Genomic DNA, 23,918 nt, shown 5'->3' with positions numbered 1-23,918 from the left:
TCTGCTTGCTTCTCTCTTTTATATCTCAAAAGAGATTGGCTTAAGACACTATCTAATCTTGTAGATTTCATCAGTATAACTGCTGCTAACCCATCTCATGAACATAATAGTGATAGGATCAACAACACAGGGAAATCACATCAGATGACAAAACGGTGGACAATCATACAATACTGGGAATCATGACCTAGCTAAGTTGACAGATATTTTGGGGGGACACAACTCAATCCATGACACGCCATAAACCAACCAGAATATTGTGCTTTGTAGTTCCTCCCACGGCACTATAACTGTGTGCACCCCCTCCCTTGGATTCCTTGAGCTTCAGACTCTGAGTTTCGCATGATTCCCAATCAAATGATTCATTGGCTTCAATAAATCTCTTTGACTTTAACAGAGTTAGAGACTCTTTTCTCTACAACACCTGTGCCTGAGCACTTTCCCTCTGCCTTTTGTCATCCTTCAAATCCGTATCCAAAGGAAAGACCTTCCCTAACCATCCCAGTACATTTAGCTCCCCAATCACAATTACCCAAAAAACACCCATTGCCATCTCATAGCGATCCTATAGGACAGAGTAGAACTGTCCCATAACGTTTCCAAGGAGTGCCTGGTGAATTCAAACTGCTGACCTTTTGGTTAGCACCTGTAGCTCTTAACCACTACACCACCAGGGTTTTCAGTCACAATCACAGCACCCCGTTTTTTCTTCATCGTGCTTGTCACTAAGTGAAATTTTAGTTTACTTATGAACTATCTTACGCGTTTATGAAGTCCCTGGGTAAACAAACTCAGCTGCTAACCAGAAGGTTGGAAGTTTGAGTCCATCCAGAGGAGCCTTAGTAGAAGGACCTGATGATCTACTTCTGAAAAAATAAAAAAAAAACAACACAAAGTAATTGGTGGCGCAGTGATTAAAGCGATCGATTGCTGATCTGATGGAAAGGTCAGTGGTTTCATGAGAGGTGGAAGTGGGAGGAAGTGGGAGTGGGAGGAAGATGTGGCAGTCTGCTTCTGTAGAAATTAACAGCCTTGGAAACCTTATGGTGTCGCTATGAGTCTGGAGGGCAGTGGGTAATAACAATTAGAGCAGACACTTTGTTGGTCTTTATAGTTGGTTCGCAGTTAACATTTATTGAGCGAATACAAATATCTGTATTTGCATGTATATCTCTATACTCCTTTATGTCTTACGAATTGAGTGAATGAAAGAATGCATTTTAGGGTGAGTGCGTGGATGGGTGGAGAAATAAATTAACAAACTTAGCGAGTAACACTCCTCCCATTCATCTAGCGCCTGTGAAGTTCTGGGGTACGAGGTGTCCAAACGCAGCTGCACCACGTGGCCGGCTTGGAGCACGTGGTCGGCTAGGATGTCTCGCTGGAGTCCTCCTTCGTCCCACAATGCACCGCTCTATCCCGGCTCTAAAGGGCAAGCCCTGAAATGCGTCCCCATTCGGTCAGAGAGGTCAGTTGCCCTAACTACCATCTTGAGTCCGCCTCCAAAATCGCGTCACATCCGACCACGCCCTGCTCGATCATTAATGCGCCTGCGCAGGATGAATGCCGCCGACAGCCGGTTGCTTCTGCGCAGGCGTCGCGGCCGAGGGGCGGGGCCGGGCGGCGCCGCGGTGCGCAAGCGCAGCCGTCGGTGGGTCGGGGCTCGACTGTCTGAGAGGTGAGGGGGGGTCCGCGACGAAGCGGGCTGGGTTGGAGTCCTCGGTTCGGGGTTCCTGGGGTTCCCGAGCCTGGAACGAGCGAGCGATCTAGGGCCGGAGTCGCCACGGCACGCGAGTCTGTGAGTGGTTGGTGCAGAGGGGAAACTGAGGCAGGGCGGCTTCGAGGCGGCCCTGCCTGTCATCGTCTCGCTGCCCCGGTCCTCGGGGCTGGAAATGCTGGTTCGCAGGCCCATGGCGAGGACGAGGGGCGTGGTAGGCGCTGGCTAAGTGTTCGCTGCTGTTATCGTTCTCATTACGTGCCCTGAAACGCGGTTCGTTTGAATCGGGAACCCCTTGGTGGGCGCTCAAGCCCCGCCGCTGCCGCTTCCTCTCTGGGAGACCTGGGCAAGCCGTTGGATCTCTTGGAGTCTCAGTTTTCCCCTCTGTAAAACGGGCATAGTCACAGTCCCTGTCTCGGGAGGATTCTTGGGGGGGGGGTTAAAGCCACCTGCCAGCACCAAGTGAGAGCGCTCCCAAGGGTGGTGGTGGTTTGCTGCCTTCGAGTGGGCTCCGACTCAGTGGTGACCCCACGTAGAGCAGAAGGAAAGGTTGCCCCGTCTTGCACCGTCTTCATGGTAGTTGGGCTGCTGGAGTCCACGGTTGCAGCCACTGTGTATTTTAGGTGCCTTCCATCCTACAGGGCTCATCTTCCAGCACTACATCGGACAGTGTTCTGTTGTGATCCATGAGGCTGTCATTGACCAATTTTTGGAAGTAGATCGCCAGGCCTTTCTTCCTAATCTTAGTCTGAAGGCTCTGCTGAAACCTGTCCACCGTGGGTGACTCTGTTGGCATTTGAAATACCAGGGGCATAGCTCCCAGCATCACAGCAACATTCAAGCCCTTATAGAAGGAGTGACGGTGGAGTGCTAGTCCAGAGAGTTAGGTCTTATTTTACATTTAGGGTCTTTGTGTATTATGCTGGAGTTAGGAAAAATCTGGCATTGAGAACCAGCTGCATCACCCGCTCGCTAGCTGTGTAAACTTGGGCAAGTCCTCCTCTCCTCTCTAAAAAAAACTCAGTTCCAACTCGTGTCACTCTCCTGTGTGACAGTGGAACTGCTCCATGCGTTTTCTTGGCAATAATCTTTACAGAAGCGGATTGCCAGGCCTTTCTTCCACAGTGCTGCTTGGTGGTTTTGAACTGCCAACCTTTCAGTTAGTAGTTGAGCACTTAACCATTTGCGCCACTACCCGGGATCTTTCTCTCTAAAATAGAGATTGTAAAAGTAGATGTCCCACAGGGTCATTGTGTGGGTTAAATACTCATAAAATACTCTCTAGTCAGGTGCTTGGCGCTTGGTAAGAGCATATTAGAGATTGATTGTTCTTGTTATTGAGTGCCATCTGGTAATATTTGTGCAGTCTGCATCCCTGCACCAGAATGATTTTCCTGGGTTTTTTGTTGGTTTGTTTCCGGCTCTGATTGTTTTGTCTGCTGTTCCTTTCCCTAGACAGTGGTTGTCAACCAGGGTAATTTTGCCTTTCTCCCCAGGGGACACCAGGCCATGTCAGGGGACATTTGTGGCTGTCACAGCTTGGGGGAGATGCTCCTGGTATGGAGTGGGTGGAGGGCAGGGACACCACTCAGAACGCCACAGTGACCAGGACGGCCTCACCCCCAAGAATGACCTGGCCCCAAATGACGGCAGTATCAAAGTTAAGCAGATCAGTGATTCTTCACCAGCCTGGCCTTCTCAGGGGGGTCTGTGGACCCCCCAAATTATGTGCAAAGTTTCATGTGTGCCCCCATTTTTGTGGGAAAGGGAAGATGCTTTTAGAGTTTAGTCTCTGGAGTCAGACTGCCTGGGTTAAAAACTCTTTGATTTGTAACTTCTTAGCTCGGTGATTTTGGGGGCCCCCTCCCCACCTTTTGTTGTTAGTTGCTGTCAAGCTGGCCTCTGACCCATAGCGACCCCACGCACCAGGGGGATTGGACCATTGCGATCCATAGGGTTTTCACTGGCTGATTTCCAAAAGTTGGTCGCCAGGCCTTTCTTCCTAGTCTGTCTTAGTCTGGAAGCTCCGCCGAATCCTGTTTGGCACCACAGCACCATGCAAGCCTCCACTGACAGACGAGTGGTGGCTGAGCCTGAGGCGCGTGGGCTGGGAATTGAACTAGGGTCCCCCACATGGAAGGCAAGAGTTCTACCACCAAACCACCCCTGCCCCCTCCCTGTCTTTCTAAGCCTTAGTTTTTTCTTCTGTGTAGTGGGGGGTTTTGATAGCGTTCATTCTAGCTTGTGAGGATGAAACAAAGCAGGGCTTCAGCAAAGTATGACTCGAGGGCCAAACCCACGGCCAGCCCGGTTCATTTGCACGCTATCTGTGGCTGCCTTCACGCCACAATGGCAAAGTTGAGTTGTGGCAACAGGGACCTCATTTATGGCTCACAAAGCTGAAAGTATTGAAAGTATTTACTCTCTGACCCTTTTCAGAAAATGTTTACTAACCCCCGAAATAAGCTGTCGCATGTAAAGAGTCTGGCAAGATACCTAGAAGGTCCTAGGCACTCCAAGGATGTTAGCCGGTTTATAATTAAACCTTCCTAGAAGGTTTTTTTTTTAGAAGGATAAGCGACTCCGGCCGCGTTAGCCACTGCCCCAGGATCAGAGGATCTCTAAGACTGGTGGTCTTAAACCAGCGGCCACCAAGTCACCCCGACTCATGGTGCCCCCCCTTGTGTCAGAGTAGAATCGAGCTCCATAGGGTTTGCAGTGCTGATTTTTTGACAGTAGACTGCCAGGCCTTTCTTCTAAGGCAGCTCTGGATGGACTCAAAACTCCAGCATTTTGGTCAGCAGCCCCAAGCTCTTAGCTGTTGTGTTACCCAGGGAGTCCTCAGCCGTCTTACTCAGTTCTGTTTTTTTTTTTCCAAGATCCAACAGTGGCCCTGCTAGGAAATTCTCAGGAAACATTTGAAGAAATAAAGGGGCTTGTTCATAATTAGGCAAGGCAGGGTTTGTTATCTTGTCTTCTGACGAGGAAACCAAAACCCAGCGAGAAATGACTTCCCCCGAGGAACTTGATGGCGCACCTCTGAGCTCGACGTGATCTAACGTTTTCTTGCGTCCATACGGACCAGATGCTGCTGGATGCTGGAGACTCAAAGGAAAAACTAACTTTCCAAAGACTCACAGTCTGGTGGGAAAACAGGTCCGTGGTCGTCATTAGCTGCTGGGCAGTTGGCCCCTGACTCATGGCGACCCCACGCTCAATGGATGAAACGCTGCCCTGTCCTGCACCGTCCCCACGGTTGGTTGCAGTTGTGACCATTGTGCCTCACAGGGTTTTTATTGGCTGGTTTTTCAGAAGTAAATTGCTAGGCCTTTCTTCCCGGCCTGTCTTAGTCTGGAAGTTCTGCTGAAGCCTGTCCGCTGTGAGTGACCCTGCTGGTATATGAAATACTTCTGGCATATCTGCCAGCATCACAGCAACACACAAGCCACCACAGCACGACAGACTGACAGTTGTGGGGGGGTGGATACCCAATGTTATCCTAAAATGGAAGAGGGTTACAGAGCACCGAGCTTTTGTTAACTTGCTCTGTATGAAAAAAATCCACATGTTGTGCATTTAAGACAGAGGCAGGGCAGGGCATTTACAGGAGAGTGAGCAGAGACGGGGAGTCCCCGGGTGGTGTAAGCATTTAACACACTGGGCTGCTAACCAAAAGTCTACCAGAGGCACCTCAGAAGAAAGGCCTGGCAATCTACTTTCCAAAAACAAGCTATTGAAAACCCTGTGGTGGATAGTTCTACTCTGATGCACATGGGACCACCACGAGTCGGAGTCGACTCCACGGCAGCTGTCGGGGCAGAGAAGGTGGGTCGCTCATTTTGTACCGCGTGCTCTTATGTCAGCAATCAGTTCTGGCCAAGAAAGAGAGAAGGAATAGGACCTGATTGTTTGTTTATTTAGATCGTAAAATGAAAAGATGAACACATGGTTTTAGACCCAGGGCTGAAAAGGATCATGGAGACCACCAGAGAGGCAGAAGGGGAGCAGGCCAGGACCAGCTGCCCCTCAGGCCAGGGTCCTCCCAGGCCTCTGGCTTTTGGGTCCTTTGCCCTTCAGGCCAGGGCCTGGGGGTGGCTTCTGACAGCTCTCAAAGCGCTCTCTGTTGAGAGAAAGCATGGGCCTTTGAGAATTCTACCCAGCAGCCAACACACTACAAGTTGTGATTGTCGGGAAAACGCAGGCGCCTGGTGGTCAGAGAAGTGCTGGCCTCGTGTTACCATGCTGGAGAGTGGAAAACACGTTCGCCTGAGAAGCTCTGTGTTGTCACAAGGTTTGTGTGCTGGTTTTTGTTTTCCTCTGCTCTCTGTGCTTAGAAGCCATGGTGCTTAGAGGCCACCCGAGGACCATGCAGGGTCCTTTACTGACCCGAGGGCTGGGTTTCTCAGCTGACTGGGGAGCTGTGGCTGTTCAGCGGTAGTATTCTCACCTTCTGTGCAGGAGACCTGGGTTCGATTCCTGATGAGTGCACCTCAGGTACAACCACCACCCATCTGTCTGTGGGGGCTTGCATGTTTCTGGGATGCTGAACAGGTTTCAGCAGAGCTTCCAGACTAAGACAGCCTAGGAAGAAAGGCCTGGCAATCTACTTCCAAGAATAAGCCTGTGAAAACCCGATGGATCACAGCGGTCCAGGCTGCAGCCGATCATGGGGATGATAGCACAGGACTGGGCAGCATGTTGTTCTGTGGTACATGGGGTCTTCGTAGTCCCTTGTCTGCAGTTTTGAAATCCCACATGCTCCCCACACAGATGAGGTGATTTTTTGCAAGTTCACAGCGAAGTTGTTTGGCCAGATAACCTGGTTTATGTTGATGTTAACATGCAAATGGTTGACCTGCTCAGCTGCTAACAGAAAGGCTGGAGGTTTGAGTCCACAGAGGCACCTCGGGAGAAAGGCATGGCAGTCTACTTCCGAAAACTGTCTCGGAAAACCCTGTGGAGCACAGTTCCCATCTGACACACGTCGGGGTGCCATGAGTCAGAGTCGACTGCACAGCGCCCGGTGTGCTGGTGGTGACTGAGGACCGTCGTTGTTCTCATTTAGTGAATGTCAGTGGTTCTCAGCATGGGGTGGCTTGCTGATGCCAGGGGACATTTGTGGTTGTTGCAGACGGTGGGTGGTACTGGCTTCAGGTGGGTGGAGGCCAGGCATGCTGCTTTTAACACCTACAGCCCACAGGCTCCCCACCCCAGAGAATGGTCGGGTCCCAAATTTCAAGACTGCTGAGGGGAAGGAACCCTGCTTTAATTATTTGAGGGGAAAGATTGAATTTGGTCCCTGCACACGCTGTACACCGGAATGAACTCCCAGTGGGTCAGACGTGTAAACCAGGGGGACTCTGCAGCTCCTGTGGCTTCCCTCCTCTCTCCTCCCCACTCAGTGCATGGATTTAAATCTGGGCAGCGTCCTGGGACCTTCTTCTGTGGTGCTGCTCGGTGGGTTCAAACCACCAACCTTTAGGTTACTAGTCGAGTGCAATTGTTTGCACCACCTGGAGACCTAAGGCCCATCACCAAAAAACCCAAACCCACTGCCATCCAGTCAATTTCAACTCATAGCGACCCCCATGGGACAGAGTAGAACTACTCCACTGGGTCTCCAAGGCTGTAAATTTATATGGAAGCAGACTGCCTCATCTTCCTCCTAAGGAGCTGCTGGTGGTTTTGAACCACTGACCTTTCAGTTAGCAGTCAATCACTTTAACCACTGCACTACCAGGGCTCCTTAAGGCCCATCAGAGACCCTCCATTCCCATTCTTGGATTCAAATAATTAACCGAACTGCTTGTCCCCGTTAATTAGAAACAAAATGCCTGTTAAGCAAACTTTATTTAAGCTTCTCTCTCCCCCTAGAGCCCTGGGCTTTGGCCCACCCTCAGCCTGAGCCGATAAAGAACGCCTCCATTAGGAGCCTCTGGAGAACAAGGTGGCCTCGGTGTAAAATGCTGCCTAATTTGCTGTCTGATGACACCACCCTTTCGCCCCCCTTTCCCACCCCGGGTTCTTCTAGCCTTGCCTACTCCCACCTCTGTGAGAGAAGACCCCGTCTCACCTAGTTCTCGAGACACTTGCGGGCCGTAAGGTTGAGGTGTACTCCCTGCTGCCACAGTTCCTTCCCCCCTTGCAACAATTGGATAAAACCCCTCCCTGTTTAAGTCTGCAGTCCTTGGCAGGTGGCACAAATGGTGAACACGCTCAGCTGCCAACCAAAATGTTGGAGGGTCAAGTCCACCCCGAGGTGCCTCGGAAGAAAGGCCTGGTGATCTGCTTTCAAAAAGTCAGGATTGAAAACCCTACAGAGCACAGTTCTGCTGTGACTCATATGGGGTTGCCACGAGCTGGAGTCAACAGCAACTGGTTTTAACACTTAGAAAGGCAGTGGTGGCTCAGGGTAGAATTCTCACCTTCCTACAGGAGACCTAGGTTCAGGTCCCAGCAAGTGCACATCACGTGCAGCCGCCACCCAGCTGTCAGTGGAGGGTTTCAGTGGAACTTCCAGACTAAGAGGGACTAGGAAGAAAGGCCTGGTAGTCTATGTCCAAAACTCAGCCAGTGAAAAGTGCATGGATCCCAGTGGTCTGATCCCCAGCCAATCATGGGGTGGCTCAGGAGCAGGCGGCGTTTGTTAGGAGGTGCGTGGGGTCACCATGAGTCGGGGCCAACTCGGTGGCAGCTAACAAATGACAACAAAATGCAGAGAGGCCACACGAGGGCCAGGGCTGCAAAGCTCTGTGCTCACCTTGCCCACACAGCGCGGCTCTCCTTCCTGTCAGGGAGCCTGTGACAGGTGCTGCCCACAGGAGGCGAGAGGACCTCCCCACAGAGCCAGGCTAGTGCGGCGCAGAGGAGGGGCCGGGCCTCGTGGGGCACCGCTGGGAGCAGCGGCTCCCACTGAGGAGGGGTGATCGGGCGGTCCAGGGCATCTGCAACGTGAAAGAAGGAGGGGCAGCAGGCGCGAGGAGGGCCCCAGGGCACCGAGCAGAAAGGACGCCTCGTGTGAGCATCATTCGTGCTGTGTGTGTTTCTTGGTCCCCTGGTCCTCACGTTCTTAAGGAGTCCTGGTGGTACAACGGTTAAATACTCAACCTCTAACTGAAAGGTTGGCAGTTCAAACCCACCCAGAGGCTCTGTGGGAGAAAGACTGGCAATCTGCTTCTGTGAAGATTACAGTCCAGGAAGCCCCATGGTACAGTTCTACTCCGTCACATGGGGTCGCTGGGAGTCAGAATCGACTCAACGGCACCCAACAACAGCAACACTCAGGCTCTTGCCTCTGCCCCACAGACCTGGAACCCCCGGCGTTGTCCGTCCTTGCTCACCATGGACAATAAGAAGCGCCTGGCCTATGCTGTCATCCAGTTCCTGCATGACCAGCTCCAGCACGGCGGGCTCTCGTCTGACGCCCAGGAGAGTCTGGAAGGTGCGTGCACCCCACCGGCCTCCCTGTCCTCCCGGCCTCAGCCCCCCTGCACTCTCACTTCTGACTCTGGCTCAGGGTGCTCGGGACCAAGAGGGCTCCACGCTCGAAGGAGACTGGGGCTGGCGGCGTGGGGCAGAACCAAGCTTCTGGAATGCTGGGGTGGGAGGAATGTTGTTTGGCTGGGCAGCCCCACCCCCGTGGAGTCTGCTGGGTGGGTGGGTCAGGGAGCGAGGCCACAGGTGTTCATCACTGGTGAGAACGAGAGGAGTTGGAACCAGGAGCTTCAGGGACGTGTTGGTGTATGACGTGTCCAGCGCCTCTGTGAGTCAACTTGAGCGGAACAAGTGGCAGCCCTGCCTGGGACCCTTGAGGATGTGGGGCCAGGCTCACATCCAAGGCAGGCTCCGTGCCTCCAGGGACAGTGACCCTGTTCCCTTTCCAGTGGCGATCCAGTGCCTGGAGACTGCGTTTGGAGTGACAGTGGAAGACCGTGACCTGGCGCTGCCTCAGACTCTTCCAGAAATATTCGAAGCAGCCGCTGTGGGCAAGGTGAGCTTCTGGGGCCCCACACCCCAGCCTCCTCCAACAGTAGGTACATGTGTTGGGTGCCAGGCTGCGCGCCAGGCACCATGTCAGTGCTTCACCCGCCTCGCTCATTGTCGTGTGCCGCACGGCAGCAGGAAAGGAGCTGTCAGCCTCACCTTGCCTATGGGAAATTCAGATGCGGTACCGGGTTCACCCACCACAGGTCCCTCCCAGGAATCCAGCCGCTGGGCATGGCGCCAGCCTTTTAGAGCTGGGCTGTCCACTCGAAGTATCCCTTGGGGGAAAGGGTGGCTGTACAGCCACCAGGTTGGGGGCTTTGGACGGTGGGGTCGTCCACTGCTCCTTAAAGCTCCTGCCTTTGCCTCCAGCGCCAGGAGACGCCACAGGACCTGAGGAGCCCCGAGCGGACCCCACCCTCTGAGGAGGACTTGGCAGAGGCAGAGCGCCTCAAGACAGAAGGTAAGCGAGAGACCACCTTCCTCTCTCGGGTGCCCCACCCAACGCACCTTGCCTGGCATTCTATGTGGCAGGGAGAGTGGACACAGGCTGGTCCCTGAGTGCAGTTCAGTATTGGGGCTCCGGGAGCCTTTGAAAACAGATGTTTGGATGTAGTGGGCTCGGACTCTCGTGTGCTGCCAGTGGGCCCCTGAGAGGGGGCGGGCTGTGGGAAACAGGGTGGTGGTTCCTCAGACTTTAAACATAGACGTGCCATCTTGTTGTTGAAATATTGGACTCACAATGACACCCCTTGACAGAGTAGAACTGTCCCATAGGGTTTTCTAGGCTGTAATCTTTATGGGAGCAGATTGCCAGGTCTTTTCTCCTGCGAAGCCACTGGGTGGGTTTGAACCCTGACCTTTCAGTTAGTAGCCGAACACTTAAGTGTCTGTACCACGAGGGCTCCCAGAAATGTCATAAGACCCAGTGACTCCACTCCTAGCTATGTACCCAAGAGACTTGAAAGCAGGGACTCAGATACGTGTGCGTCACTGTTCATTGCAGCACTGTTCACAGTAGCCAGAAGGTGAAAACAGCTCAGGTGTCCACCAACAGTTGGTGGATAAACACAATGTGGTTCGTGCACACAGTGGAATATCGTTCAACCATAGAGAGAAGTGAGGTCCTGATCCATGCTACAACGTGGGTGAACCTTGAAAGTACCGTGCTCAGTGAGAGAAACCAGACACAAAAGGAAAAACGTTGATTGTGTGATTCCGCTTGTACGAGATGCCTGGGATAGGCAGGCATACAGAGACCAGTTTATCAGTGGTTGCCAGGGGCGGGGGAAGGCGGCGGTGGGTCATGGCTTAGGGGATGCGGAGGTGTTCCTGCTTTTGTTTTGTTTTTTAATTTTACTGTGTGTTAGGTAAATGTTTACAGTGCAAATTAGTTTTCATTGAAAAATTTATACACAAATTGTTTTGTGGCATTGATTGCAGTCCCTGCAATGTGCCAGCACTCTCCCCCTTTCCCTTTCTACTCTGGGTTCCTCGTGTCCATTTGTCCAGTTTTCTGTCCCTTCTTGTCTTTGCTTTTGGGCAGATATTGCTCATTTGGTCTCATAAACTTGATTGAACTAAGAAGCACTTTCTGCACGTGTGTTATCGTTTGTTTTATAGACCTGTCTAATCTTTGGCTGAGAGGTGGACTTCTGGAGTGGCTTCAGTTCTGAGTTAGGAGGTGTCCAGGGGCCATAGTCTCGGGGGTTCCTCCAGCCTGTGTCAGACCAGTAAGTCTGGTCTTTTTTTGCAAATTTGAATTTTGTTCTCCATTTGTCTCCCACCCTGCCTGGGACCTTCTGTTGTGATCCCTGTCAGAGCGGTGGAGTGGTGGTAGCCAGGCACCGTCTAGTTCTTCTGGGCTCAGGCTGTGGTTCATGTGGTCTATTAGTCCTTTGGATTAATATTTTATTCGTGTCTGGTTTTCTTCATTGTCCTTTGCTCCAGATGGGATGGGACCAATAGAGGTATCTCAGGTAACCACTCGAGAGCTTTTAAGACTCCAGGCAGTACTCACCAAAGTAGGATGTAGAACATTTTTTCATGAACTGTGTTATGCCAGTTGACCTATATGTTCCCTGAAACCACGGTCTCCAGCCCTCAGCCCCGGTAACTTGGTCCCTCAAGGTGTTTGAGTGTCTAGGAAGCTACTGTGGCTCAGCCTTGGTCAAGCTGCGCTGACTTCCCGTGTTGTATGTCGTCTTTCTGTTCACCAAAGTTACCACTCGTCTACTATCTAGTTAGTGACTTCCGCTCCTAACCCTTCCCTCCCCCGTAACCATCAAAGATGGTTTTTTTCTGAGTGTAAACCTTATTTTGGGTTTTTATAATAGTGGTCTCATACAACATCGTCCTTTTGTGATTGGCTTATTTCACTCAGCACGATACCATCCAGATTCATCCATGTTGTGGGATGTTTCCCAGAGTCATTGTTGGTCTTTATTTTTACATAGTATTCCATTGTGTGTGTGTGTACCATAATTTGTTTATCCATTTGTCTGCTGCTGGGCCACTAGGTTCCTAGGTTGTTTCCATCTTTTTGCTCTTGCGAACAGTGCTGCAGTGAACATGGGTGTGCATATGTCTACTCGTGCGACAGTTCTTATTTAGGGTATATTCCTAGGAGTGGGATTGCTGGATCGTATGGCATTTCTATTTCTAGCTTCTTAAAGAGGCACCACGCCGTCTTCCATAGTGGTGGTACATTTTACATTCCCACCAGCAGTGGATAAGGGTTCCAGTCTCCCCGCGGCCTCTCCAACGTTTGTTGTTTTCTGTTTTTTTGACTAGTCCCGATAATGTCAGGGTGAGACGGTATTTCACTATAGTTTTGATTTGCGGTTTTTTTAAATGGCGATCGATGGTGAGAATTTCCTCCTGTGTCTGCTGGCTGCCTGAATGTCTTCTTCGGTGATGTGTCAGTTTACGTCCTTTGTTCCTTCTTTAATTGGAGGGATATTGAGTTTTTGTTAATGATGGCGGAATGATCTGGAAACGGATGTGATGTGGTCGCACAAGGTGGACGTAATGACTGTTGCTGGATTGTAGGCGTGAGGGACGTTTAAAAAGCAAACAACGAGTAACACGTGTACGTTGTCGTTCGCTGCCGTGGAGTCTTTCCCGACTCACAGCGACCCCACATGTGCAGAGCAGAACTGCTCCATGGGGTTTTTAAGGCTGGGACCTTTCAGAGGCAGATCACCGGGCTCGTCTCCTGAGGTGCCTCTGGGTGGGTTTGAACTGCCAACCTTTCAGCTCATAGCCGAGTGCTTAACCATTTAGGCTACCCAGGGCCTGTTCCATATGTACTTAGAATAACTTGAGTAAAACAGAAGCACACATAAGCCTAGAGGGTCTGCGAATGAGGTCATCTGTTCACTTAGCTAGGTCTGATGTTAACAGCCTGGCGTAAAGTTTTTTTCTTTCTTCATAGGAAACGATCAGATGAAAGTCGAGAACTTTGAAGCAGCCGTCCATTTCTACGGAAAGGCCATCGAGCTCAACCCAGCCAATGCCGTCTATTTCTGTAACAGGTGCGGCTCGGGGCGCGTGGGATGGCTGGGCTATGGTGGTCTCATTTCCTCTGAGTGAGACCAGAACCGCAGGGCGCTCCGCGGGACCCGAGTTGGGCACCGTGTCACACTGCTTCAGCGATGACTCCTGCGATTCCAAGTGACCGACCGACAGGTACCTGGAGCCATGAGCAGAGCGGGCAGGGACGTTAAAACGCCGCCCAGCTCCCCACATGGACCTTCAGACCGAGAACATCACCCAGAGTTGGGATAACATTTCATGAATTCGTTAAGAGTGATGGTAACGTTGCTGTCGGGTCGACCCGAGTCCTGGCAACCCCAGTGTGTCAGAGTAGAGCTGCACTCCACGGGGCTTGCTTTTTGGCAGTGTATTTGCACTATTTTAAGGCAGTAATTCAGTAGTTAAGAATATCAGTTATTCTGAAAACTAGTAACGTGGGACTAAATTGACTAGTTTTTAGTTGTCATTACTGGGTGCCGTCAAGTCCGTTTCCGACTCCTAGTGACCCCGTGTGACAGAGTAAAACTACCCCATAGGGTTTCCCAGGCTGTGATGTTTATGGCAGCAGATCACCAGGTCTTCCTCCCAGGAAGCTGCTGGGTGGGTTTGAACAACCAGCCTTCCGGTTAGCAGTGGAGCATTTAACTGTTGTGCCACCAGGGCTTCTTAATTAAAACGTAGAAGTCAACAATCCTCAGAGACTTCATAGAGACCCTGAAGACCCTCTAGTTTAGGGTTCAGCAGACTTTTTCTCTAAAGGGCCCCAGAGTCAATATTTCCAGCTTTGTGGGATTATAGCACCAACACATCCGTAGATGTGGCAAATGTAAATGAATGGGTGTGGCTGTGTGCCAGTAAAACTTCATTTACAGATACAGGCAGTGAGCTGGAATTGGCCCACAGGCTGTACTTTGCCAGCGCCTGACCCAAAACAGGAGGAGCCCATGAACCCTAACTTGGGAGGCACAGGCTTGGCGTCTATCCAGCCACACTCGCCGAGATTCCCGTCAGAGTCTGGGGCTCTGCTCTTTGCTTTATGACTGCATTCCTAGGGTTCTTTCACTTTGATTCTTAACCTGGAGCAGTTGGCCGCCTCCAGCCCACACTGTTTGCCACGGTCAGGTGGTGAGCCTGCATCACGGAGTCCGTTGGCACTAGGTGGGGTCACAGCTGTGCAGCATCAGCCCCCTGCCTCCGTCTCCTCCAGCCTGGATTTGATTGCATCCTCCCAGCAGCACCAGGACAAAGGTGGAACGGTGGGAGCCATTGCTGAAGCCAGCACCCACCTACCCTGACCACATCTCCCAGGCCTCTGGGCAGCCCCACATTGTCGTCTTCGTTGTTGTTAGTCGCTGTCGAGTCGATTCAATTCAGAGCAACCTTATACACAATGGGACGAAACGCTGCCCAGTCCTGCGTCATCTTCACGCTGGTCGTCATGTCTGAGTCCCTCCTTGCAGCTCTTGTGCCAGTCGCCTCACCAGAGGTCTCCCTCACTGGCTCTGCTTCACCAGACACATGTCCTCCAGTGATTGAGCCTTCCCGAGGACGTGTCCGTAGCAAGCCAGGCAGACAGCATTCTGTTGTGCTCCATAACGTTTTCGTTGGCTACTTTTCAAGATTAGCTCTCCAGGCCTTTCTTCCTAGTCTTAGTCTGGAAGCTCCACTGAAGCCTGTCCACCGTGGGAGACTCTGCTGGTATTCAAAATACCAGTGGCATAGCTTCCAGCGTCACAGCGATACGCGAGCCACCCCAGAACAACAAACTCCCCCCATTTTACAGATGGGGAAACTGAGGCTCACCCCCAGCAGCTCCTCCTAGGTGGCTAGGAAGGAACCCAGCTCCCCTGGGAGCAGCCTGCCCTGCATGGAGCCCCACTGAGGAGCCCCATTGCCTTTTTCCCCAGGGCTGCTGCCTACAGCAAGCTGGGCAACTACGCGGGGGCCGTGCAGGACTGCGAGCGCGCCATCGCCATAGACCCATCCTACAGCAAGGCCTATGGCCGCATGGGGTGAGTGTGCAGCCAGCCACTGGCGCGTGAGGGGAGGGGAGGGCCCTTGTAGGTGGAGCCCTCGGGCGTGGCAGAGCAGGTCTGGACCGGTCCACAGGGCGGCGCTTGACCCCTCCACCTGGCTGTGCCAGTCCTAGCTCCTCCATGGCCAGTTCCCAACTCCCAGCTCGTCTCTCAGAGATTTCTGATTGTCAGTCGTTTTCCAACGTTCACGGTTGTTTTTCAGCCTGGTTCTGTCAAGAGGGAAAGAAAGGGCGTGGTGGGGCCCTGGCAGTGGGGAGGGACACCCCGGCTCTGCCCGTGTCTTAGCACGCCCACCCCTGGTCCCCAGCCTGGCGCTCTCCAGCCTGCAGAAACACTCAGAAGCCGTGGCCTACTACAAGAAGGCCCTGGAGCTGGACCCCGACAACGAGACCTACAAGTCCAACCTTAAGATCGCAGAGCTGAAGTTGAGGGAGGCACCAAGCCCAGTGAGTCTGGCTGCCAGGGATCTTAGTCCCGCCGGAGCATAGGGTGGGCCAGGCTGCACTTTCATGGGACACAGGCCAGGGGCCAGGCTCAGCCTCACTTTTTGAATGTCCGTGTGTTTTCAAAGTAGCCTACGCTGAGGCCTGATGCCTAGAGAACCACCATGGGGCCCAGTTGCTGGGGGCTTACAGAGTGTCTGGTTCCTTTAGAATGGCTCAGGGTGGACGGGCCTGGTCCAGCATCTGGGTGCCACTAATGGTGCTGCTGGCCTTTCTGATCCTCACAGACAGGAGGCGTCGGCACCTTCGACATTGCTGGCCTGCTGAACAACCCGAGCTTTATGAGCATGGTAAGGCCGCTGCCCACCACCGCCCACTGCCACGCACACCCACGCTGACCCCACTCCCACCCACGCCCACCACTGCAGGCCGGTGCTGTCATGTGGCTGCTGTGCCTGGCACTTGGCACTGTCTCTGCTACTCAGCACCATTAACATCTGGGGCTGGATCCTTCTCCGGGGCGGGGCCGTCCTGTGCACTTAGGGTGTTGGGCACCATCTTTGGCCTCCAGCCACTTGAAGCCGTAACACCTTGCTCTCCAGTTGTGACAACCACAAAAGTCTCAACTTGTTGGGGAAACACCAAGTGTTCCCTGGTACAGAATTACCCCAGGTGAAAGGCTCTGGGTTAGGAGATTCCACTGACCCCCAAGAGTCTCTGTGTCCCATGATCATCCAACCCACCAATGTCCTAGGATACTGCCCACATTTAAATGCACACACTGAGTGGGGAGGAGAGAGGATGAAAGTGACAGAAGCTGGAGGGTTACCCTGGTTTACACCAGCTGACCCACTGGGAGTTTATTCTGGTGTATAGTGTAAGGTCGGGATTGAACTGAGTTTTCCCCCAGATAATTAACACACGTTCTCTCCCCCTTGGCACTGCTGACATTTGGGGCTGAATCACTCCCTGGGGTGGAGCTGTCCTGTGCACTCCAGGGTGCTGAGCGACATCCCTGGCCTCCAGCCATTGGATGCTGGTGAAATAACCTAGGAAAACCCTGCACAGACCCTGCTTTCTCCAGCTCGGTGTCTGCCTTGTGGCGTGGAGACCGTGATAACAGCCACGCCTGTGTTCTGAGGCCCTAACAGGACAACACGAGGTGCTGGGTAGCCCAGTGCAGGTCCCCCTCTGATGACGAGAGTGGATTGTTCTGTAAAGGAATGTCCTTCTGCCACAGTTCCCCTAGTTGTGACCTTGGAGGGCCTTCCCCTGCACACGCATGTTCATTTCTCACGTCAGGTGTCCTCAGGGGTACCACACACACACGTGGCCTTGGAGTGTAGTGAGGGGAAACTACTCAGCCTGCTCTGTGCTGGAGAAAATAAGTTTTATTAGCACACAGCCGTGCCTACTCATGTACACATTATCAACGACCACTTTCTATGGAGGCAGAGTTGAGTAGTCGTGACAGAGATTCTCTGCCTCACAGAGCTGCAAATAGTCACCACCTGGCCCTTGACCAAAAGCATTTGCCAACCTCTATAAAGAACTGCGTAGGAGATGCCGGCTAAGTTCCTTACTCTACCACTTGTCGAAATCTATTCTAAAGAAATAATTTCCAATGTGAAAAGTTGATACAAAATGTTCCTCGCAGTGGTACTTACTGATGAGGCAAAACTGGAGAAACGTTAAATATGCTAGAGTAGACCGTGGCTTAAAAAAAAGAACCAAAACGTGCACACACGGTGAAGCCTGGGCAGCCAGTGAGAACACAGTGTGCCATCATGGAGTCTTTCCTAAGATATAAGTCAGACATGGGACTGAACATAACGAGATGCCAGGACCACAGATCGCCTGCAGGACAGTGAGAGGACAGACCAGGTGGCTGTGGGTCGGCGTGTGACGTGCTCGGCAGTACCCCAGGGTTGATTCAGATGAAAAACTATCCGTTAGAAGTGGTGTGGCAGGACGCTTTCTTTTTCTGACAAACTTCTTTCCCCCAGGCATCAAACCTAATGAACAACCCCCAAGTCCAACAGCTGTAAGTGACCGTCTCTTCCCCTTTGCTTCCCCTCGGGATTCATTCTTTACTCAGCGTCTGTCCCCCTCGGCACTGCTCTGGGGTGGGGCGTCCTGTGCACTGGGTCGGGGGCGTTGAACAGCATCCCTGGCCTTCACCCCCTCGCCAATAGCACCCCCCCAGTCATGGCACCCACAAATGTACCCAGACATCACCCAGTGTCCCCTGGGGGCAGAATCACCCCCAGTGAGAACCCCTGTGTTAGGGGATTCCACTGACCCCCAGGAGACTGCGTCCCATGAACATCTGACCTCCTGACGTCCTAGGACACTGCCCACATTTAAATCCACACACTGAGTGGGGAGGAGAGAGGAGGGAATCACAGGAGCTGGAGGGGTCCCCTCGGTTACACCGTCTGACCCATTGGGAGTTAATTCTGATGTATGGTGTGAGTAGGGATTGAACTCAATTTTCTCTCAAAAAAACGAATTCAGGGTTCCTCCCCCTCGGCACTGCTGACACGGGGGCCAGATCGTTCTCTGGGGTGGGCCGTCCTGTGCACTTGGGGTGTTGAGCAGCACCCTTGGCCTCCACCCACTTGATGCCAGTAGCACCCCCCCAATCATGGCACCCACAGATGCCCCCAGACAGCGCCCAGTGATGGGGCCCCCACTGACCTGTCACGATTCCCCCCAACCAGCACCCAGTGATGGGGCTCCCACTGACCTGTCGCGATTCCCCCCAACCAGCACCCAGTGATGGGGCTCCCACTGACCTGTTGCAATTCCCCCCAACCAGCACCCAGTGATGGGGCTCCCACTGACCTGTCACGATTCCCCCCAACCAGCACCCAGTGACGGGGCTCCTACTGACCTGACGCGATTCCCTCCCTGACAGCATGTCCGGGATGATCTCAGGCGGCCACAACCCCCTAGGCACCCCCGGCACCAGCCCCTCTCAGAACGACCTGGCAAGCCTCATCCAGGCGTGAGTGGACCTGTCCTGTGGGGGGCGGACAGGTGTGGGGGAGGGCCGTGCGGGAGGGAGGAGGGGAGGCCCTGTGGGAGGAGGGGAGGAAGGATGGTGGACAAGACAGCCCCTCCCAGGTGCGTCCGTACTGGGTTCGCAGGAGTTGGGGCTGTTAGAGGACAGAGACATGACTAGGAGACAGCAGGGTTGCACCAGCTATTTTGGGGGGCGGCCACAGTGACAGCTGCATGTAGGGGGTAGTCCCCTGTGGCAGTAGGTCTGCCAGAGGCAAGGGGAGGAGGCCCAGAAACCCCGGGCAAGAGGAGAGTGGGAGGGTGCTTATGTCACTTTAGAGGGCTCCTCCTGCGGCGTGGTCGGGGGGTGCTGTGGGTCCCAGAGCCCCAAAGAGACAACACCTTGTTATCGTTGTGTGCCATCAAGTCAATTCTAACTCCTAGTGACCCCACAGAGCCCTGGTGGCACAGTGGTTAAGAGCTCAGCTGCCAACCAAAAGGTCAGCAGTTCAAATCTACCAGGCACCCCTTGGGAACCCTATGGGGCAGCTCTGGTCTGTCCCATAGAGTCACTATGAGTTGGAATTGACTCGATGGCAGCGGGTTTGATTTTTGGTTTTCGTGACCCAATGTGACGGAGTATACAGGGTCTTCCAGGCTTTAGTCTTTACGGAAGCAGATTGTCAGGTCCTTCTGTGGAGCAGCTGGGTGGGTTCTGACTGCGAACCTCTGGGTCAGTAGCTGAGCCAAGTTAGTAGTTGAGCCACCAAGCTCCCAGCAGCACCATAGTGTCCGTGTAACTTAGGGCTGTATTTTACTGAGGATGGATTCTGCAGAGCGTCCAGAGCAGGTAGGCTCTGAGTGGCTAAAAGTCTGCTTACCTGGGCGATTTTTACAACAACTGGACATGCACAATTTGAGTTTGCTGCCGCAGGCTTTTTAGGCTCATAAGCCTTGGCTTGTTGTGAGGTGAAGAACCTGGGTCAGTGCACAGAGGCCGTCTCTGACCCAGTGCCCTGCAGCGAGGGGTCAGGGCTGTCTGCTGGGGAGCCAGGTGCGGGCCAGGGCTGTCTGCTGGGGAGCCAGGTGCGGGCCAGGGCTGTCTGCTGGGGAGTCAGGTGCAGGGCACAGAATGTGTGCTTGGGGTCATTTGCTGAGTGGGGGAAGGGAGGCAGGAAGCAAGCGGCAGGCAGGCAGCCCCCTCCGCCGCCTGGTGCCGACCCGCTGCACGCTCCAGGGGCCAGCAGTTTGCGCAGCAGATGCAGCAGCAGAACCCAGAGTTGATAGAGCAGCTCAGGAGTCAGATCCGGAGTCGGACCCCCAGTGCCAGCAACGATGACCAGCAGGAGTGACCGCCCAGTGAGTGGCAGGGCCGGGAGCGGGTGGCGGGGAGGGCAGTGTGCTGGGGGGGTCCCCCCACATCACCCACCCAGCGGGCCATGGCGCCTCAGGCCGCCAGAACACACCTTTCCTGGTGTCCCCCCAGGCGTCACCTGTACCTGTCCCCCCAGCCACCTCCCAGTTCCCATGGCGGATCGGGGCCACTGCTGTGTACAAATCAGGGCTGTGGATAAGTCAGGGGTGAAACCACATTCGCACAGAAGGGGGGTTGCAGAACACTCCCTAGTGCCGTGCAAAAAACTGGGGGGAGCCACCGAGGAGGGTGGGAGAGCATCCCCTGGGCCGGGGCAGGGCCCAGCCACCTTCCCTTTCACGACTCCCCTTGGCCTGAATTTGGTGTTTTGACTGTGAGCAGGCCTCACGTTCTCAGCAGCTTATCAACATGCTGGGGTGTCCAGCCCCTGGCTGCTGACGTGATCAGCTGTCTCCCTGGCGGTTCCACGACCTCGGTGTTTTCCTTCTGTGGGGGTGAGCTCCCTGTCTCGGGGTGGGGTGCCTTTCCTCCCCTAACAGTGGTTCGTTCTGCTCCGGTGTCTCCTGTCTTTACTTTTGTCGTCTTCCACACACACACACACACACGCTCACACTCACTCACACTCACTCTTTCTCTCTCCCTTTTTTAACTTCCTTTGCTTTGTACAGAAAATTCATAAAAGACGAAATCAACCTCAATCTTTCCACCAGAGCAATTACTGTTAACACTTAGGGCATTTTTCATTTTTCCCTTGAGCAGCATTTTTTGGTTTTTAAGCTGTTTTAACATCACACACCTGAGAACAGTTTTGTATCCCCTGTGACCTTCTACCCCAAGTACCTTCACCACTGTTTGAGCGTCTGCACCAGCGCTGCTGACAGCACGTTCTGCAATGGTGCAGCTGTTCTCTGTCTGCCCCATCCAATCAGCAGCACAGCCACGCGTGGCCACTGAGAACCGGAAACGCTGCCCGTGGCACTGAGGCACTGAGGCCGCTCTGGACATGAGGCTGCCAGCACCCTGATCGGACAGCCTAAAAAAAAGCCACTTGGCGTGGAGTTGACTCCGACTCATAGCACCCCCACGGGTGTCAGAGTAGGGCTGTGCTCCGAGGGGTTTTTCTCTTTTCTGTTGTCATTGAGAATATCCATAGCAGAACACACGCCAATTCAGCGGTTTCCGCACGTACAATTCAGTGACCGTTCTCACCCTCCTTTTCCCAGTTGTTCCTCCCCCATTAACATGAACTCACTGCCCCCAAGTGTTCCTGTCTAACCTTTCACATTGCCCTTGTCAGTTTGATCCCATGTAAAACCAAAGCCAACCCAATCCGTTGCCATTGAGTTGATTCCGACTCATAGCGATCCTATAGGACAGAGTAGAACTGCCCCATAGGGTTTCCAAGGAGTGCCTGGCGGATCTGAACTGCTGACCTCTTAGTTAGCAGCTGTAGCACTTAGCCGCGACGCCATCAGGGTTTCCTGATCCCGCATGGATAGATCTAAAAGAGCATAATGCTGAAGGCAGACATTCTTTACTAGTTAAGCTCACCTATTATTTGGTTAAAAGATGATTTCAGGATGTATCTAGCCTCCATGGCTCCGGAAAGTCTAGAGACCATGAGGGTTTGAAATTCTGTTTTGCATTGTCCCCCTTTTGATAAGGATTCTTCTATAGAATTTTTGATCAAAATGTTCAGTGAAGGTAGCTGGGCATCGTCCATGTTCTCTGGCCTCATGGTAAAGGAGACAGTTGTTCATGGGTGCAGTTAGTAGCCACACGTTCCACATCCTTCTCCTACTTATCATCTCGGTAGGGTTTTCAAAAGGTGAGTTTTGGGACATAGATGGCCAGGCCTTTCTTCCGAGGCACCTTTGGATGTACTCAAACCTCCAGCCTTTTGGTTAGCAGCTGAGCGTGTTAACCATTTGCTCCTTCTCATTCATTACTGGAAGGTTCACATCTGTCCTCTGTTTCCTACCAGTGTGTCTCCCCGCCCCGGTCCTAACTGCGTTTGTGTCTTCTGTCTACAGCCGCCCCAGCGAGAATCATGTCTGTCCCTCCACAGACTGGATGCCGCCTTGTGTTTTGCCATTTTCTCAAGTTGGACTGCCCGAGAGAGAAAAAAAAAATTGGACTTGCATGTTCCGGCGAATTTTTATGTTCCTCCTCGCCCCTCCTTTTTGTAACCCCCCTCCCCCGGCCCCCAGATCCTTTTCGGAAGAAAAGAGCCAGCCAGCTGTGCACGCAAACCAGCAACCATCTCCCCCACGGCCCCCAGACAGCCTAGTCGCTAAAGTATTTTCTAGAATCGTGGGGCTGGGGGGGTTGGTCCTCGGCCGCTGGCCACCAAGTGGCAAGTTTTATGTTCGAAACATCACGGACACCTGTGGCTTCGAGGAGTCTTTTGTAGCCCTCCTACCGCCCTGCCCCCCTCGGTCTTTTTTTAAGACCTTTCCCACCTTGGTTAGAAACAGCCTTCCGAACCGCCCCGAGTCCCTGTTGGGAAGAGCTCACTGCCAGCCGCTGTCCGGGCACTGGCGTTCTGCCCGTGCCTCTGGACTGCGTTTTTGCATGAACGAGGACGTTTTTTAGTTGTCAGTGCTTGAGAGGCAGCATTTGTCCCCCGAGCATCTCAGAGTGCCCAGGACCACGTTCTGTGACTTTTCTTCCAGCTGAGCATTTCGATAGATGCTCGTTTGATCTCTTCTTTCTACAGTTCACACGACAGACTGCTGGTGACGGGGTCATGGCCCCAAGCCCAGGCTCTGCTCTGCATTAGCTCTGGGGCAGTGGAAGCGTGTCCTGGTGTCTCTCTGTCCTGGTTCACCATTCTTCTGCCCACAGGCAGCAAGTGGGCCCTAGGACCCTGTGTCTGAACGCATAGGGACCTCCGTGAGTTCCGCCGTCTATTTGGAGGGCTGGCAGGTGCCACCCGCCTCAGCTCTGAGATTGACAACAGCCGCCCAGACAGCTCAGCAGTGCCAGTGGCCTCTGCGTGTGGTGGGGGACCAGAGGGGGAGCTGCTGACCACTGTGCCGTCCACAGTTTGGGCAAGTCATGCTGCCCTGCTCTGAACAAAGCAGCTGGAAACAGCAGGCTCGGTGGGAGCCCGTCCGCGAGGTGTGTGTTCTAGGCAACAAGTAGGAAGGAGGCCACTGCCAGCCCCCGTAGTCCACACGTCAGGAAGGACGTGTTCAGCTCTTGAGTAGTGACTTGGGGAGGAGCGTGACGTGTGGAAATAAATAGACATTGTGACCTTGATACCTGTCTCCGTGTGGCCCTGTCGCTGGCACCACACCCCCTTTTACTGCAGAATCCCACGAACCCCCAGCCCGGGGCCTCTGGGTCAGCCAGGCACACACAGGTTACGGACCAGTCATGTCAGTGCTTCAAACAGGACGCGGCCCCAAACACTTCCATGGCAGAGGTCACTTGGGGTGGGCGGCGGGCAGCAGGGTGGCAGAACAGTGATGGGGAAGGTGATGGAGCGTTTGAGCACGTTCCGTATCCCTTCCCTCACCAACTGTCCCCAGTCACCTCCCATGTCACAGCTTACTCCAGGATGGAGCTGGATCCCCCGGTGTTCAGCGGCGGGTGGTGGGATGATTGTGCGTTACTTCTAGGATTACTCTCAGTGTGCGCTTCTTAGGTGCTGTCGTCAGCTCCGACTCACAGCGACCTCGCACAACAGAACGGAACACTGCCGGTCCTGGGCCGGTCCTGGGCCGGTCCTCGGGGTCGTCGGTAAGGTTGGGCCCGTGGTTGTGGCCGTTATGTCAGTCCATCTCCTGGAGGGTCTCCGTCGTTTTCACTGACGC

General features: G+C 53.5%; 1 protein-coding gene across 2 annotated transcripts; it reads left to right on the top strand.

Moving 5' to 3' along the window:
- Positions 1–1,604: 1,604 nt before the first annotated feature.
- SGTA (small glutamine rich tetratricopeptide repeat co-chaperone alpha) lies at positions 1,605–23,361 on the top strand. 2 transcript variants are annotated; one of them, XM_010601428.3, is made up of 12 exons: positions 1,605–1,678; positions 9,023–9,158; positions 9,601–9,707; positions 10,073–10,163; positions 13,137–13,236; positions 15,145–15,249; positions 15,581–15,719; positions 16,004–16,066; positions 17,723–17,760; positions 18,637–18,726; positions 19,960–20,081; positions 22,131–23,361. In XM_010601428.3, exons 2-11 carry the CDS (start codon positions 9,059–9,061, stop codon positions 20,072–20,074), a joined length of 948 nt encoding a protein of 315 aa, XP_010599730.1. In that variant the 5' UTR covers positions 1,605–1,678; positions 9,023–9,058; the 3' UTR covers positions 20,075–20,081; positions 22,131–23,361. The 2 variants fall into 2 exon arrangements, with proteins under 2 accessions (XP_010599730.1, XP_010599731.1); XM_010601429.3 differs by lacking the exon at positions 1,605–1,678 and adding an exon at positions 1,701–1,798.
- Positions 23,362–23,918: the final 557 nt, after the last annotated feature.

This window comes from Loxodonta africana, chromosome 3 (genome assembly GCF_030014295.1).
Source record: "Loxodonta africana isolate mLoxAfr1 chromosome 3, mLoxAfr1.hap2, whole genome shotgun sequence".
NCBI classification, from domain to species: Eukaryota; Metazoa; Chordata; class Mammalia; order Proboscidea; family Elephantidae; genus Loxodonta; species Loxodonta africana.
This window is presented reverse-complemented; position numbering and strand designations above follow the sequence as displayed.